Source organism: Melospiza georgiana, chromosome 4 (genome assembly GCF_028018845.1).
Source record: "Melospiza georgiana isolate bMelGeo1 chromosome 4, bMelGeo1.pri, whole genome shotgun sequence".
NCBI classification, from domain to species: Eukaryota; Metazoa; Chordata; class Aves; order Passeriformes; family Passerellidae; genus Melospiza; species Melospiza georgiana.
In genome coordinates this window covers 15,574,804-15,591,260 of record NC_080433.1, presented here as the reverse complement: position 1 = coordinate 15,591,260, position 16,457 = coordinate 15,574,804, and the positions used below count along the sequence as shown (strand labels likewise).

The 16,457-nt window shown below is 37.3% G+C and overlaps 1 protein-coding gene across 2 annotated transcripts in view; it reads right to left on the bottom strand.

Annotated features, from left to right (window-relative positions):
* The window catches only part of IGF1 (insulin like growth factor 1), a 47,259-nt gene that overhangs the window by 1,484 nt on the left and 29,318 nt on the right, over nt 1-16,457 (bottom strand). For both annotated transcript variants that reach the window (XM_058023454.1, XM_058023453.1), the window contains one exon: nt 5,866-6,047. In XM_058023454.1, the coding sequence (XP_057879437.1) occupies nt 5,866-6,047 (182 nt within the window). The remainder of the gene's footprint in view (nt 1-5,865; nt 6,048-16,457) is intronic.

Sequence of the window (16,457 nt, the reverse complement as noted above, 5' to 3'; positions counted from 1 at the left end):
GTTAGGAATATGCCATTATAGACTAGATTAATCATCTAGTCACTATTTCTGTGAACAGTTCAGAAGGATGCTGGCTTGTCTTCATCCAGTTTTGCTAATATTGCCATAGAATAGCATCAATCAAATACAGAATCAGAAATGTCAACAGAATTCTGCTTATCCTTAAATTAGAATATATTTTTCTTTTCATTGCCTGTTTCTCTTCCAGCTTTTCCAAAATGACCTTTGTTGCCTTCACTTTTTCCTAAGTTATACATTAGTTTTCATCCTGAAAACTCATTCTGGGTGAACCCTTAAATTTTCAATGATTAAAATCATCATTGCAGCATTTCACAGGAGTCTGCCAACACTAGGGATCCTGACTTATTCTACAAGTGCTTATATTGGTTACAATGAGCTAAGAAAACAGGAATTTCTTTACTCATATGCCCAGGGTTTTTTTTTCTACACAGCAACAAAACAAAATATTCTCCTCAGTGCTGACCCTAGGTGCTCCTCCTTGAAGAGAGTTTACCAGCATATAGGAAAAGCTCTATGCTTCATTTTATTTGCCAAAAGTCATATATTCTTTAAGATTAAAAATTTGATTTATAGAATAGACAGTGAGAGCCTTAAAATGAAACAACAGCCATTTGTCATTGCAGTGACTTTCAAAGTCTATTTGGATTGAAAATTAACTGTATGTTTCCAAAATGAAAATATAAATTCTCTCTGCTGCTGTTGTTGTCTGATTTTAAAATGGCTTTATCATTCAAATAAAGCAGGAGTGTTTCACTTACAGATTTTGATCATGACATGTAGGTGGGAAAAGACTTGTCATGATAGAACTAGCTTTGAAATTGAAGGAAGATGGCACGTTGTTTTAGAACACTTCCTTCTCCAGAATCAGCATTTTGATCGATAACTACCAATAAGTGTACTGGTGGTAGCATGCTTGCCATAAAATGCTTTTACCCACATAACACATTCTTTTCAAGTATGAAATACTGAGACCACTAGGGGGAAAAAAGCACAGACCCCAAGAGCAGGTGTGAATGCCTGAATTAGATTCTCAGACCTGCATTTGTACTGGTGTAGAAAAGTCTGGTTTGTTTCTCAAGTCTTTGAGAAGAAGGTAATTGGAAATAAAACTGCTCTGAGCTGATATTCAAACCCACACAAAGACAATAATTATTTTAAGATGAGAGATGCAAAATGTGATCAATTTATAAGTCAGCTAAAGAACAGGGGAGCAGACTTCTAGCCCATCACCTTCAGCATGGATCTTTGGAGATAAGGCGTCATTAGCAGTGGGATAACAACTGCCTCAGCAATGGTCATTTGACTGAGCTGGAAGGGGACTGGGCAGCAAGCAGCAGCATTCTTATCCCATTAGGGCAGACATTCAAACCTCATATTGGCATTGAAAGTTCTCTTGCTCCATTGGTAATAAATGGAAAGTCTAATGTTTGTAGTAACAGGCATGATACCTTAGCTATGAATTCTCTGGGGTCTCTGAAAGATTTCTAGTTCTGTGGGCAGTGTGATCACTGACATAAAAACAGGGCTGCAAAGCAAGCAATGGGAGAAAATAATTCTCTGAAAAGGCCAAGTGCTTCTATCTGTTACACCTAAAAGTTCAGTCATTGGCTTGGTAATGTGGCATGCCTTCAACAGAAATTAGGATTGGTGCCGTGGTGCATATTTTGGCTTGTGAATGTGTCTGAGTTGATACTGAGCCAATTACAAAAGAATCTGCCAGTCTTAGAAAAATTAATGAAAAATATTGCAATACTTTTGCTGTTTTCTTAATGGCATTTTCTTAAACTAAAAATACTAGTATCTTTTCCCTTTCTCTCTTAGTCCCACTCAGTATTTATTTAAATTTTGAAGATTGGATTAAATATGAAAACAATTTTTGAGAAAATCCACCTCCTATTCATACTTTGTTGGTATATATATTTATGTGTGTTTTTCACATATGAGGCCTAAAGAAGAAAAAGGACTGCAAATGTAAGGAAGAGCAAAATTATATCTAGATATGCCTTTTGCCCAGGTGGCGAGGGGATGACATGGCACTATGCTCATGAACAAGTTCAAGTTGTACCAGGGCTGGTGTAGATGGGATGGCAGGAAACCCTTTTTTTTTGTCAGAAAACATTGTTATGCACTGTAAAAGGCTGCCTAAGGAAGCTGTGGAGTCATTATCCCTGCAGTTATTTAAAATATATGTAGATGTGGCACTTAGAGACAGGATTTACTGGTGGACTTGGCAGTGCTGAGTTAATGGCTGGACTTAATGTTCTTGGAGTCCTTTTCTACCTAAATTATTTTATGGTTCTTTTTTACTGGATTTTTAAATCAGCCTCACCAACCTTCTTATTGAGTAGTAATTTTCAAGGTACTTGATAATCTTGAATTTAGAAGGACTTTGTGACATTGTTTCTGTGACACTGCTTCATTTGAAAAGGTCACAATCTTTCCTCATGTGTACAGTTGTGGGAATTGCTCAGTTGTTTCCTTTTTTAGGGCAGTTGTTTTTCAAAGAGCTACTCAATAGCTCCTTTCCAAATTGCTGTTAAAATTTAATTCACTTAAGGATAATTGACTAAACTTTAAGCATTTTTCAGAAGAGGAAGAAACAAACAAAAGAAAAGCTAGATGGTATCATGACACTGAAGACAGGACTTAAACTCCTCTTCTTGCTCTTGTTTTGCACTTTAAAACTCTAAATATAATGTGTAACTAGTAGAAACCAATATTTTTCTTTCCAGCAGAAATACTGAAACTGTAAATAAAAGAAGATTCCTAATCCTCTGAACAAGGATCATCTACCAAACTGTGCCTAGCAGGAACCATCTGCACAAGGAACTGGGGAAATAGACCACTTAAGCGCTAGAAACACTAAACCAAAACACCAAATCCTGGATTTACCATTTAAAAAGATTGAGGAGATGCTGAACAAAGACTATCCAATATATGAAGAGCATAAGAAACTGATTCTCCATGAAATCTGAGAGGAACTGAACAACCTCTTATGTATTGCATCAAGTCCTACCTTACATCTTGCATTTAAATATGAAAATTTTGAAGAGGTTGTATTTATAAAATCATAGGTGTATATATATTCACTTTCTATGAAGAAGATATAGATCTCATATATGGCATATCATATTGAGAGAAACATTGTTCAACAGAAAAATAATTTGACTTAAGCAGGTCTATTTTAGTTAAAATCAACACTATGAACTAGCTAAATACATTCATCCTGGGAGAGTGTGTCCAAAAAAAGTTTGAACACAGTTGTCTTACTTAATGGTGGCATGTACAACTGACTGAAAAAAGTGAAGAGAAAGAAAAAATTAAATGAGGATAAGTACTGGTTTTTCCTACAGAATTGCACTTCTCTTCCCTCCAGTGTACTATCCTTTTATCTATCAGAAATCTGCATAATAGTTTCTCCTACCTGTTTGTATTTTCATTTCCTCAAGCTAATTTATTCATCCACAGATGAAAATGAAAATTTGTTTGTATTTCCCATAAGATTTGTTATTTTATTACCAAGTTCCTATTGAGAAGCCTTTATGACTTTTATTCTGTTCAACATGCTCCTTTTCATGCACAGTTTCCTTAAAAGTCTTTTCTTTTATATTAATTTATCTCTAATTTAATTTTCTAAAAATTCCATCCTTTATTTGGGATGCTTATTGCTTTATTCAGTTTTGCAATATTTTACATCTTCTTGACCTCTTTGATCTAATTCCCTCACCCTTTTTCTTTCTCTTGTGCTCCTCATTGTCCTTTTACTCTCCTTTTCACCTCTTGATATTTTTTCCCTTTTCAATTTCCAGGAAGATTTCTTCAGCTGCTATGCTCTCTCAATTACTCAATTACATACTCCCTTTTATTTTTTTTCCTTCTTCCAGTACCTCTCCTGAGTGCTACCTCCCCTGATGCTGCAGAGAGATACAAGGTCTTTCCTGTCTGTGAAAGACAGTGCTCTCCTGCCTATGTTTTAAACTGGGAAGAGGACAGCTGCCTAAAGATGACATCATTCCTTAGTCCTCCAAGGAAAGTGGTGTGGAGATTCATCAAAGAGCTGGCAGGTATCTTGTCTCCTTTACTCCAATGTTTTATCCATCTCCTTAGCAACAAGCATGGGAAGGAGCACACTGGTTCCTGGCCAAGCCTGCTTTCTTCTCTCCAGCTTTCCTTAAGTTTATGTGTGCCCAGACAGGAATAAACCTAAAACAGGGGGTTCTGCAGTTGAGCTCCACCTGAAGAAGTTTTCACTTGTTGCCCTGTGTGCCCTTTGAGACCTCAAGGTGATACTTCCCAGGAAGGATCACACGTACGCTGATTTTTGGAAAACTCTCGAGGAAAGAAGGGGAAAGGATTCCATTCTATGAATTGACTTATGGAAAAGAATGGATGCTGGAATGATTACAATAGTTCTTTTCATAAAGTTGATATTAAGGATTTTAATATACAGCACTGGTTTCCTGACTTCCTATGAAATCTTAGGTTCCAGGTCTTGTAAGCAAAAATTTTCAGATAACTGCAGGAGTGGTGCCAACATGTGTGTAGGACAGACAGGATCAACAGTAATAAAATAAATCATGAGGGACTTACAGCAGAAGACAGATAATATGTAAAACAGATGTTCAGACCTCAAACAGGAGAGACAGTTGAACATGAGCTTAATTGTAGCCTAGTCTAAGATGGGTTTTCTGAACTACAGACTTTGCTGATACATACAGTGCACATATGTACAGTATATCTGGTATCAGAGCAACAAAAATCTGGATACTCAGAACTCCGCAATTCTATAAATAATACCAATCAATTTTGGAAGTGGCTTGGAGAATATATGTATTGAAGTTTAAATAGTTAAAATTAAGTATGCAATGATTGAAGTGACTATCCATTTAATTTAGTTCTGATAAATAAAAAAAAGGGCAAAAATAATGAAGAAAAAGAATTTGTTAATTTAAATGTAAAATGAATAGCAGAATGTCAGATTTCCTTCTTGATCACCCACTCTACCTCTACCTAAGAGGGGAGGATGAGTGAAGAGATTCTAGATAGATGCGTTGTCAAACATTCAGCGTTTAGTTTCTCTTTTGAAGGAAGTCTTAGGTGGTATTTATGATTGGATGATGTAGGTACTTGTCACTTACTGCCCTATGGCAGGATAAGACCTCACAACTACTGGTTTAGCAATTCTGTGTTTTATTCAGTGTTCTAAGAGATGAGATAGAAAACACCACTTCCCACTTATTTCCCACCTTGGCAACTATTTTCCAGATTTCCACTAAATTTAGTAGGCAGAACACACCAATTGTTTTCTATGTTACCAGCCTTGATTATTGTATTTGCTGGGAATGTCCCGACGAAGGCAGGAATGATGCATCTGACTCCATGTTCTGAAAAGGCTAATTTATTATGTCATAATTCTATATTATATTAAGGAATACTATACTATACTAAAGAATACAGAAAGGATACTTACTGAGTGCTAAAAAGTTAATAATGAAAACTTGTGACTCTTTCCAGAGTCTCGACCCTGATTGGCCAGTGAGTCAAAACAACTCACAGCAGAATCCAATGAAACAATCACCTGTGTGTAAACAGTCTCCAAACACATTCCACATGAGCAAAACACAGGAGAAGCAAATGAGATAAAAATTGTTTTCCTTTTCCCTGAGACTTCTCAGCTTCCCAGGAGAAAAATCCTGGGTGAAGGGATTTTTTCAGAGAATGTGAATGTTATGCTTGATAGAATTTTCCTTCCCTAAAATACGTAGGGGTTTTTTTTTTGGTTGGCTCTTTTGTTTTGTTGGTCTGGTTTGGTTGCTCATGGGAATTTTTGCCAGCCTGACCTACCTTTTGCGCTTTTGGCATGTCGGTGTGGCGCTGGGCGCGTACGGAGCGCGCGGATTTGGGCGGTTTTATCGGAGCACAATACATCTCCAGCCTCCTCAGGTCGCAGCTCTGGAAGCAGCATTCATCCACTATTCCCTTGTGGTGTAAGCGTCTACTGCTGGATCCATACCCCGTGGGCTTGCCTGTTCAAAACACAAAGGGGAAGTTTTGAGGTTAGAAAGGAAATGCAAAGGTTTCAGGAGCAGTCATGTTACTGAGGTGTATTATGTTAACTGAATCACCAGTGGCCATTGTAGAGGCTGCCTTTGAATATCCCTTTCCAGATATTCCTGGAAATGGACAGCTTTGATCTCTATGTGTGGTTGCTATTTAAGCATTTGAGCAAATCTATGCCTTCTTAGAAAGGTATTATTAAAATATTTTATTGAACTGCATTAGCCTCAAAAATGGAGAGGGAGGAAGCTGAAATCTGGCATTTGGACACCTTACAAAGGAAGTTTACCTTTTAGCTTTGTATGAAAACTGATTGTTGAGCCAGCTGTTGTTTTGAGCTAGTGTTTAAAACCGTAGATCACAACAGTGTTGTAGGTAAGTATTTCCTAATAAAAAAGGCCACACCAAGGTACTGTGTACAGTCAGAGTGTCTTCCTAAGGGGAAATGCTGTGTACCACTCACAGGCTGTAAGGTCTGCCAGCTAAAAAGTGGGAAGCAGGAATCAAAGTAGCAAAGTAACCGATGAAATAGGAAGGCTGATGGAACAGATAAGTGGAAGATTTTTATATTCCATAGATGTCTACAAGATAAGAAATGGGACTGATATAGCATGGCTTTCCTGTGCTTTGCATTTGCACCAGCCACCTATGGAAAATACTTAATTGGCAAATATCTTGCATTTTTCACTCAGCTCCAGTAAAGGTCAACATTTTCATTCATACAACTCTTACACTCTTGTATTTTTGTCTTTTTTCCTGCTGTGGTTTTTGATTTCCTTAGTAACTGCTGAATTCTCTGCTGTCCTACACAAAGATTAGAGATCCATTATTTCCTGGGATTGTTTGTACACGACCAAGTCGGATGTGCAGTTGCCCTGTTATGACTAGCTAGAAATGAAGGAACAATAAATTCACAAAAAGTAAGTAGTTGCTTACTTACTACATCTATTTTAAAATTCTGGTAGAATTTGATTTTAGACAGTAAAATTCTGAAAAGATTAAGTGTTTTGTTTTGACATTTTCAGCATTAAATGTTTCCATTTACAGAATGATCCACTTTGGTTAAGAAATGAAAAATATGGAAAAAAAAGACAAGCATGCCAAGAGCCAAAACATGAAGTAACTCAATTCAGTCAGCTCTACCAATTTCTTTTCTTGCCTTTTTTTTTTTTTTCCTCTTCTCCTTCTCAGTTATATCACTGAGACCAAAAATCTGTTATTCACAGAGTTTGGCAGGAGTTTACATTTTAAGAATTACTCAAGTTAAATTAAGATTTAGGACATCAAAAAAGATGAATATTCAGTTTCTCTTTGGGAACTTATTGCCCCTAATGCTTATACAGCAAAGTCTAGGTTGATATCCCTCTGTTTGTCCTGCAGTTGTCAATTTGAAAAGACAGCTCTACACATTACTATTCCCGGTGATTTAAACATGGAGATTCCCTGGTGAAGAACCCTTGAGGCCTTAGAATATTAGCAAATGAAAAGACCTCTAGTGGTACAGTGTGTTTCACATTTTAGCCAGCAATTCAGCCAGTTAAGAACTATCCCTATGAGATTTGTAAACCCAGGAAACAGGCTTTTTAAATGTCTTTTTTTCCCCCAGGGACTATAAATTAAACAAAAAGAAAAACATGCTTACTTAGTATACTGCAATCCACTGGAGGCCTCTATATTGTACATTGCCTGCTAAATTATTTGTTTCATAAGACTAAAGAGTACAGCAAGCCAGGAGTAGATTACAGTAATATTTTGGTTTGTGTCTGTGTGCATGTTGTTTTATGTGTATCACTGAAAAGTACTACAAATACTAAAGATGTGGAGTTTGATTTGTTTTGTTTTTTTTTTTTTTCCCCAGATTATTTTCCCTCACTGAGTTATAATAAGAAATACAAGCTTTTCCCTGGGGATTTTTCCTGAAATCTGCCAATCAGGTTGTTTTAGCCTAATGCTTTTAAAAGTGAGCGCTCCTGATAAAAAGTGGAGTGTCCTGAATTTGCAGTATACCCACAGCATGCCACATTTGGTTTTGTTCCCATTTAAAGCATGGAAGGGCAAATTCTCTTCCTGGATATGCAGGTGCCAGATCCAGCTGAACTGTGGATACAAGAACTGATTAGTCAACCTTCCCTTTCTTTTATCAGTCTGTCAAATTTTCATAAGCAAGTAAACCCTAAAAGCTTCTGCTCAAGTTATTTTACACTTCAATGTCCAAATTTAATAATTTATAAAGTTGATAGGTTTACTAACTTATTCCTGCTGCCTACTTTAGTTATTAATCAGTAGCAACATTTTTCCATACCATCATTAATATGCATAAGTAGTTAATACAAATCCTGAATCCTGGAATCTTTCTGTGAAAATCTCAGAGTACTTCAAAATCATTTTTAGAGTAGCCAGACCAAAGACGTCTATGTATTTTTCTTACAAAATAATAATTTTATGAAGAATTATGTCTAATAGCTCTTCAAAAAGCTTGTATGGGACATGTAACAAGATGGGAATGGAATATCTATCACACCAGTGATGATTTCAGCTATAAAACATGACATTCACTTATTTGCAGGCTTAAATATTTGTGTATCCTATGGCATAATAAATGCTCATCCTTTACATAAAGATAACATTAGTATTAGAGAAGTCAGAATTTTTTATTCTGATAAATGTTTTCCCAAGGCTTTCCAAAGACCAAAGCAATCGAGTATACTTAAAATTTGTGTGAAGTAGAAAGATAGAAAGTGTGTAGAAAGTGTGATATTGCTTAATGTGCTGTACAACAGAGAGAGCAAATTAACAGAAAAAAATATTCCTTTTCAGTAATCATGATCCACAATCACAATTAATAAGTATTTGATGACTAAAGTAATTTTTAAGCAATAGATTTTAAATTGCTGCTGACCTTTTAAGTGCTGCAGTATACAAAGATGCTATCACAGAGAAAGAGGAGATAAAGAATTACAAGGACATACCACCACTTCTACAGATGTTATCACTGTTGGGCCCATCTGTTCTGGCAGGACTGCAGGGTCAGATGGTCCCAGTTCATCAAGTTAACAAAGCATGCACTTAGATCTAGGCAACTGTTCAAGCTCCTACGTGGTGTGTTGGATTAAATCACATATTAGACAGTGAGCACATGCCTCAATGCTCTCCTGCATAGGGACTGATATAACTAAGCACTTCAGTTGCTCTCCTGCATAGGGACTGATATAACTAAGCACTTCAGTTGCTCTCTGGACAAGAGTCCATATTGGTTAATAAATGGCAGGTGGTTCTGCAATTTTAATGTAATTTCTCCTCCTCATTTTTGTTTTAATAGTATTGCCTTCAGTATGGACTGCACCTTCTGTGTCACTATACTGGGAGACCATAGTTCTTTCTCATCTTTCTGACAATTTGAGTGCTGCCTTCCAGCTGTTATCAAAAGTTCCTTCTATTTACTCAACCTTCAAAGTGCTGCCTGTGGACATACAACAGTCCTGGGCATTCCTTTTTGCTGATGTACACTGATTTCCTTGGAGGTTTCTTTCCTTTTTTGTCAGTGGCTAGCTCAAAAGGATTTCATATCATGTAGGTCAAAGTTTATTTAATAGAATATTTGGCTGTTATTTAATCTGCTTTATCATATCAGTGGATGTTGCCTTCAGTGCACAACAAGAAGATACAAAATCCAGTCACAGTGATGTCTCCTGAAAGCAGTCCAAGGTATAGGATTCCAATAGTTAAATAGCTGGCTTCTTCACTAACAGCACTTCCCTTTAAAGGATGCAAAGTCAGTGGAGTAATTCAGCAGGACTTGTTCACACTTTGTTTCTTTCTGTTCCTCCTCATCCCTCCAAAATATCCTCCTGTTGCTGCCACTGGATCTGCTCTACCACTGGTTTCAATGGGAGAAGAACTGGTGTAGGTGGACTACAGAAGTTTCAGATGTAAGGTTATCTAGGCATTCTGTGTAGAACCATAATCTGCTGTTGTAGTATTAAAATCAGAAATTACATGAGAAATAGCTCAGGATAAATGCAAAACTAATCAAATCTAGCACTCTAGGAAAGAACTGGGGATATGTGTTCTTGAACTTTTATGTGACTCTTTGTATTTGCTGTTGTGTCCTTCTAGCCAAGCAGTAGAATTTGAGTGCCATGTAGACTGTAATTCAGAAATACATCATAAATCTGAAAAACAGTGCTCTTAATCCTAATCTAATCTAATCTAATCTAGTATTAGAGTCAATCTTCAGATACAACTGCAGCTTTTAAAGCATGGTGAAAGGCTATTGACCTGTTAGAGTGCTGTGGTCTTGTAGCAAGAAACTCAAAATGCTTCCATCAAAACACTGGGGTCAGGTGCAATTTGGAAGCATAGACAGCAGTTTACAGCATCAGGATGTATGGGAGCATCCTGTAAGGCAGCAGGTCAGTCAGACAGGATTTTCCTGTGGCTGAGAGTTTGTGTTGCTGTATTACAGCACAGTAATTGAACAAGAACCTCCTATGTGCTAGATCCAGACTGGGAGCTAGTGCTTGGAGAGGTTTTGAATTGCATGTGCTGTGTGCCTTATGTGGTGGCACAGGAGGCTAGGGATGCTGAGCTTGGGATGCACCTTGCTCATCTTTGGTCTCTGAAAATTAGGGATCTAGTTTAACACAGTGAAATCACCTGTGAAGGTGTGTATCGAGAGTGAATTTTTCCTGTATTGAATGCTTTGCATAAAATTCAAGTTATTCTTTCCTCTGAAAGAAACAGTGTTCTTTCATCAGCTACAGATAAAGCTAATTGATCCAGTCTTAGCATACATACACAGCTTCTTCTAGGAAACTGAACTCAAGGAAAATGAATTAAATTAAAAATTATTTGTCCTAAGTCACGAAATGTATGCACCTGATGGAGTACAAAGCTGTTCTCTTTAATTTCCAATTTAATAATTAAATATGAAAAATTGTTCTAAAGAGCATGCCAGCCAGTGTGCTGTTTAATTATGTATCTCTGTACCTCTTTGACTAAATTCTGTATGTTAGTCTAGTACTATCTATTTTTGCATTATAAATGCCTTCATATGCAAAATAAGAGACTGTTGATATCACTTTTCATCTCCTTGTAATCTTGAACAAATGGATTAGTGTTATATTGGTAATACTTCTTGAGGGTGCTCTGGAATTTCTCATCTATATTTGAGAAATTATGAGTCAATGTTCAATCAGCAGGAAATGCCTGGGTTTTGATACTTCTATGAAGTGTTAAACAAACAAGCAAATAAACAAACAAGCAAATAACAAATCTTGGGGATTGTTGTAAAGTCCCCTACCAGAAATACATCAAGGTTTAAATGTGCAAAGTAGGCAATCTGATTTTCATGTTAATAAGTTGCATGCATTTTGAAGTGACAATATTTAATATTTAGTTTCCATTTTCCTTCAATGTTTTGTTAATGCAAAAAATTATTATGCTTAGACTGATTTTTGTTTGTATTCATCAAAATGGGCATATATTAGCATTTATAAATGCTGAATGAATGGATGCCCTAGCTCTGAAATCTAATTTAATATGCATGAGAATAGAGGATAAGCTTTATCAGTATGCACAAGTAAAATCTTTATGAAAGCATCTGCATTTGTGAATATTGAGATATTGCACTACAGCTACTGCTTTGTGGAATTCTAGATTGTATTAACTACTGAGTCCAATGCAATAAGTTGTTTGCTCTTTGCTCTGAAATCCTAGCAAGTAAGACTGGGAAAATATGGACACTCAGTGAGTATTGATCTATAAGAGAAATCTATCAGGACTTCACAGAGAGTTTTGCCTGAATAAGTGAGATTTATAAGCTTCAAATTTTGAAATGAAGATATTTCTTTGATATTTCAAATGCAGAGTAAAATAACTATTTCACTTCTTTAAAGTCAGTGAGACAAGCGTAGCTTTTTTCCAGAAGATCTTAATTTGTAATTTGTATGATTGTGTTTATTTAGTCTGTCTCAGAGTTAAATAATATTTTTTCTTATAGAAATATCCTTTGAGAAACATTTTTCCCCTTCATTTGTAGAATTGGGAAGGAGTTCTCTTCTCCTAAACTTATTTCCAAAGTACAGCACTTGTAACATTTTCTTCTCACATACAGGAGTGCTGTACTCTGCTCTTGGTATGGAATAGCTGTTTTGGAGGCCATCAAGTTTATTAAGCATGTGATAGAGCCATTCTGCTTCACACAGTAATTCCCAAGCCTTTTGCAACGTGTGAAGAGAAAGCACTACAGTTTTGAGTGTTGTGCTGGGATATGAAGGAGGAATTTCAGTCTTTAGATATTTTTGAGGAAAAAACACCAACTGGAAAAAGAATGGGAAACAATATGATGTTTTATTTTGCACCAAACCAGTACTCTGGAGGGTGAAAACCTTGCAGACCTAGCACAATTCACAAGCCTACATAGATTCCAGGGCTGGAAATTGCCAGGTGCTGCCAAAAAATATATACTTTGGCAAGGGAAATGCTTTGCTGAAGAGAAATTCACTATTGCAAGAATAGCCAGATTGATCAGGGTTTAAGACAAGATAATTAGGAGTCTGTAGGTCATTTCTACATCAGAATATTGCCCCTTAAAGTGCATTGAGGAGGAAATGGTAATACAGACATCCATCCATAATGAAAATGCATCCTCTTGCCTTATACATGCTCTCACAGGAAATAATTGCTGCTTAGCCTTGTGTGTGGTGGAAGTAGGAGCAGTCATGATAGACTCCTATCCTTCTCATCCCAAGCCAGTGTAAAACTGAGTTTTATTTGGATTACCAAACTAATAACAATGAAGCCATATGACTGGGTGAAATTGTAGCATTGCTGAAGTAACTGGTAAATTAGTGCTGTCAGGATTATGTCTTGATGAATCAGATGCCAGAAGTTACTTGTGTATAACCTGATCCAAGGTCTGCTGAAATCAGTGGAAAGATTTCCACTATCCTTAGTAGGCTTCTCAACATGCTGGTATTGAACACTTGCTTTTTCTTCCAGCTTTAAAGTTCAGTAAGTAAATATTGTTTTAGTGGCATCTAAAGAGATTGCAGGGAATGGGTGTGCTGAAATTCCTTGAAGGAGGTAAGAAGAAGAGGATACTGATGTACAGTGTGAAGCAGAATGACTGATATGTGGTTAGTGCCACTGACCACGCAACATACAGTACCTTGCTGTGCACTTTGTAATCAGAATTTTTAGTTCTGTGGTTACTCTTTCTCAGCTGTAGGCTGAGAAATGAAAGCAAATGGCAAAAGCCAAGCATGGTACTCTAGCTTTTGCATTTTGGCATCATCATCTGGTTAAGAGGCAGAAGGTGGGAATGGCTGTTCCAAGTCCCATCTAATACATTTCCCATTGTCCAGGAGTGCATGTATTGGCACACATTACAATTTTAATTTTTATTTCTACAGAATAGTCCTTACAAGGGGATCAAGTAGGTGGGCACAGGCCAATGTCACCTACCAGAGAGGTAGACAATTTTAATTTCCTTATTAGAAACAAGTACTGGTTGACAGCAGCTGAGCATGAGCCAGGTGGCCAAGAAGGCCAGCGACATCCTCCTTGTGTCAGTGATAGTGTGGCCAGCAGCACCAGGGCAGGGATGGTCCCTCTGCTCCTGGTGAGGTCACACTCGGAGTGCTGGGCTCAGTTTGGGGCCCCTCACTACAAGAAAGGCTTTGAGGGGTGTCCAGAGAAGGGCACGGAGCTGGGGAAGGGTCTGGGACGCCAGTCTGGTAAAGGAGCAGCTGAGGGAGAGAGCTGGGAATGTTTAGCCTGGAGAAAATGAGGCTCAGGGGGGACCTTATGACTCTCTACAACCACCTGTAATGATGCTGTAGGGAGATGAGGGTTGGTTGATTTTTACTTCTTCCATGTAAAAAATGATAGGAAAAGGGGAAATGGCCTCAAGTGGTTCCAAGGGAGGTTCAGGTGGAATTTCAGGAAAAATTTCTTCACTAAAAGTGTGGTCAAGTGTTGGAACAGTGATCAGGGGAGAGTGGAGTCACCACTCCTGGAAGTGCTCAGAAAACCTGTAGGCACTTTGTGATATGGTTTAGTGAACAAGGTGGTATGCAGTCAAAGGCTGGACTCGATGATCTTGAAGATCTTTTCCATCCTTAATGGTTCTGATGGTGTGGCAATAGAAGAGAAAGTAGGAGGGGAAAAGAAGGTAAGGCCAGTAAGGGCCTGGCTCACTGACACCATTAACTTTGGTGGGTTTGCTCTAATGTGCTCTGAGCTCACATCATTGCCAGGGGCTTTGCCAGGGAAAAGTGTCCAACCTTGTACAATGATGCAGCAACAGAGCCTAAGGAATGAACAAGATTCAGTTTTGTACCTATGAAGTCCTGAATCTTCTTTAACTTTCAGTTACTGAACTTTTCTGTACAATGACATGAATTACTTCAGAAGTTACTTTAAGCATGGTCTGATGACTTCATGCTTTTGGTGAAAGTCCAGCATGTAGTTTTCTTACAGCCAACACTTTAGATGTGAATTATTTCCAAAAAAAAAAAAAATTATTGTCTGCTACTTCTGGCCATATTGGAATGCTTTTACCTGTGAAAATTGACTTGCAAGATTCCTGATTAGAAAGTACAAATTAACCACTACATTCAGAAGGGAAATTAAGACAGAAAGATTGAGACAGATTCTTTTCTCTTCTGTGATGCTAAACAGTACTGTATCCTAAATTACAACAGCTCTTTGCAGAGAAAGATAAGACCATAATTTGAGTAATATTTATGGAATCTAACTATCAATTATTTGCACAAGAGAAGGCTGTGTCACTGCCAGGAAGTGAATCTACATCAACATAAGCATCAGGCTTTAACTATATACCTGTCTTCCTTTAACCATAATTTTTGAGTCAGTTGGACATGTTAAAATATAATCTTGAAATGAAACATTCGTTTGAGGTCATGATGCTCCTGTTAAATTTGTCAAAGGAGATAAAAGAAAAGTGAAACTTTCCAGAGGAGTACATAGTCATTAGGGAGTGAGGATGAGGTCATTGGGATGAGAAAGGGACAGTGCATTGTGGCTGGAACTAAAACTAGAACTAAAACTAGCTAAAATATGGTCCCATTTCATTCATCTTTCACTCACACTACCAGTTGTAGCTGTATCCTTTAGTGATTTAGTTTTGCAAGTAGGAGCTAGGAAAATCAATTCCAGTGAAAGGAACATAAAGAAAAAGAAGTCAGTGCTGAATAAGAGATGAAGCTACATTTGCTCTCCTTGTCCTTCCAGCTCACCCTGTTACTGCTGAAGACATGCAGGGGGATTATAAGGGAACACTGGTATATTGCAGGGAGAAATTAGCTCCAGTATAACACCTTAGCTCCAGTATAACACCTTAAGTACCAAAACTACAGTTTCTGTAGGATCCTTGAAAATAGCAGTGCTTGTAAGCAGTAAAGCTGTTTTATGAAACAAAGAGGATGCAGTCCTTCTTTTATGGGGCTGACAATGTTCTCTGTGGTCACGCTTCCTAAAAGGGAATGTAGTTTCTGAACACATTTTTTTGCAGTTCTCACTTGCTAAGTTTCAGAGGCCTTTTCAGGGAAGTTCAAAGGTTTTAAAAGTTCATTTCTATTAAAAGAGAAGTTTTTATAAGTAACCAGAATTATTCCTTTCTTTTATGATTTTCTTTTCAACTTAAGTCTGATTAATGACTGAAAGTTTTGCATCAGTTAAAGATGTTTTTGAATGGCTTCTTTTATTTTGCAATCCTGTTGTCCTTTGCCTCACTAGGCTTCTTCTCTGGGTCATATGGCAATACTATAAACTTTAAATGGGCTGTGGCAATGTTGATCTGGCCTTTAAATTTTAGGTACTCACTGACTTTTTTTGAGCCACAACATCCACAATTATTTAAGCAAGTGACTCCAGTTCAGCAGAAAAGCAGTAGGATGAATAAGTATTCTTATAAGTGTGTAGAGTTTTGCATTTCTCTTACAGGTGCCAAAATATGTAAGCTTAATGGTGACTCTATAAGTCCTGTTAAATGTACTTTGTCTGCAAAATCATTCTTCCCAGTGCTGGGCCAATGTTTTTCACATCATGTCATCCCCTTTGTCAGTCTGAGCCTAGCCCTGCTCAGGATCTATGGTGGTTATTTTAAAAAGTATTGTGGAAAAAATACTTGTCTTAGGCATCATTGGCCAGTGGAGGGCTTCCGTGGTGTCAGAGCAAATGAGAAAGTAGAATTAAGTAGTTCCTATAAAATGCATTTCTAAAGGATTCCTGTCAGTTATCAAAAATCACAGCCCTTTTTAATTCTCAGGTTTTCAACACCTATCACTCATTTTTTATTCCTTTACATGCTAATTAATCTCAAAGCTCGCAGGACTTTGAAGAAACCTTTTGAT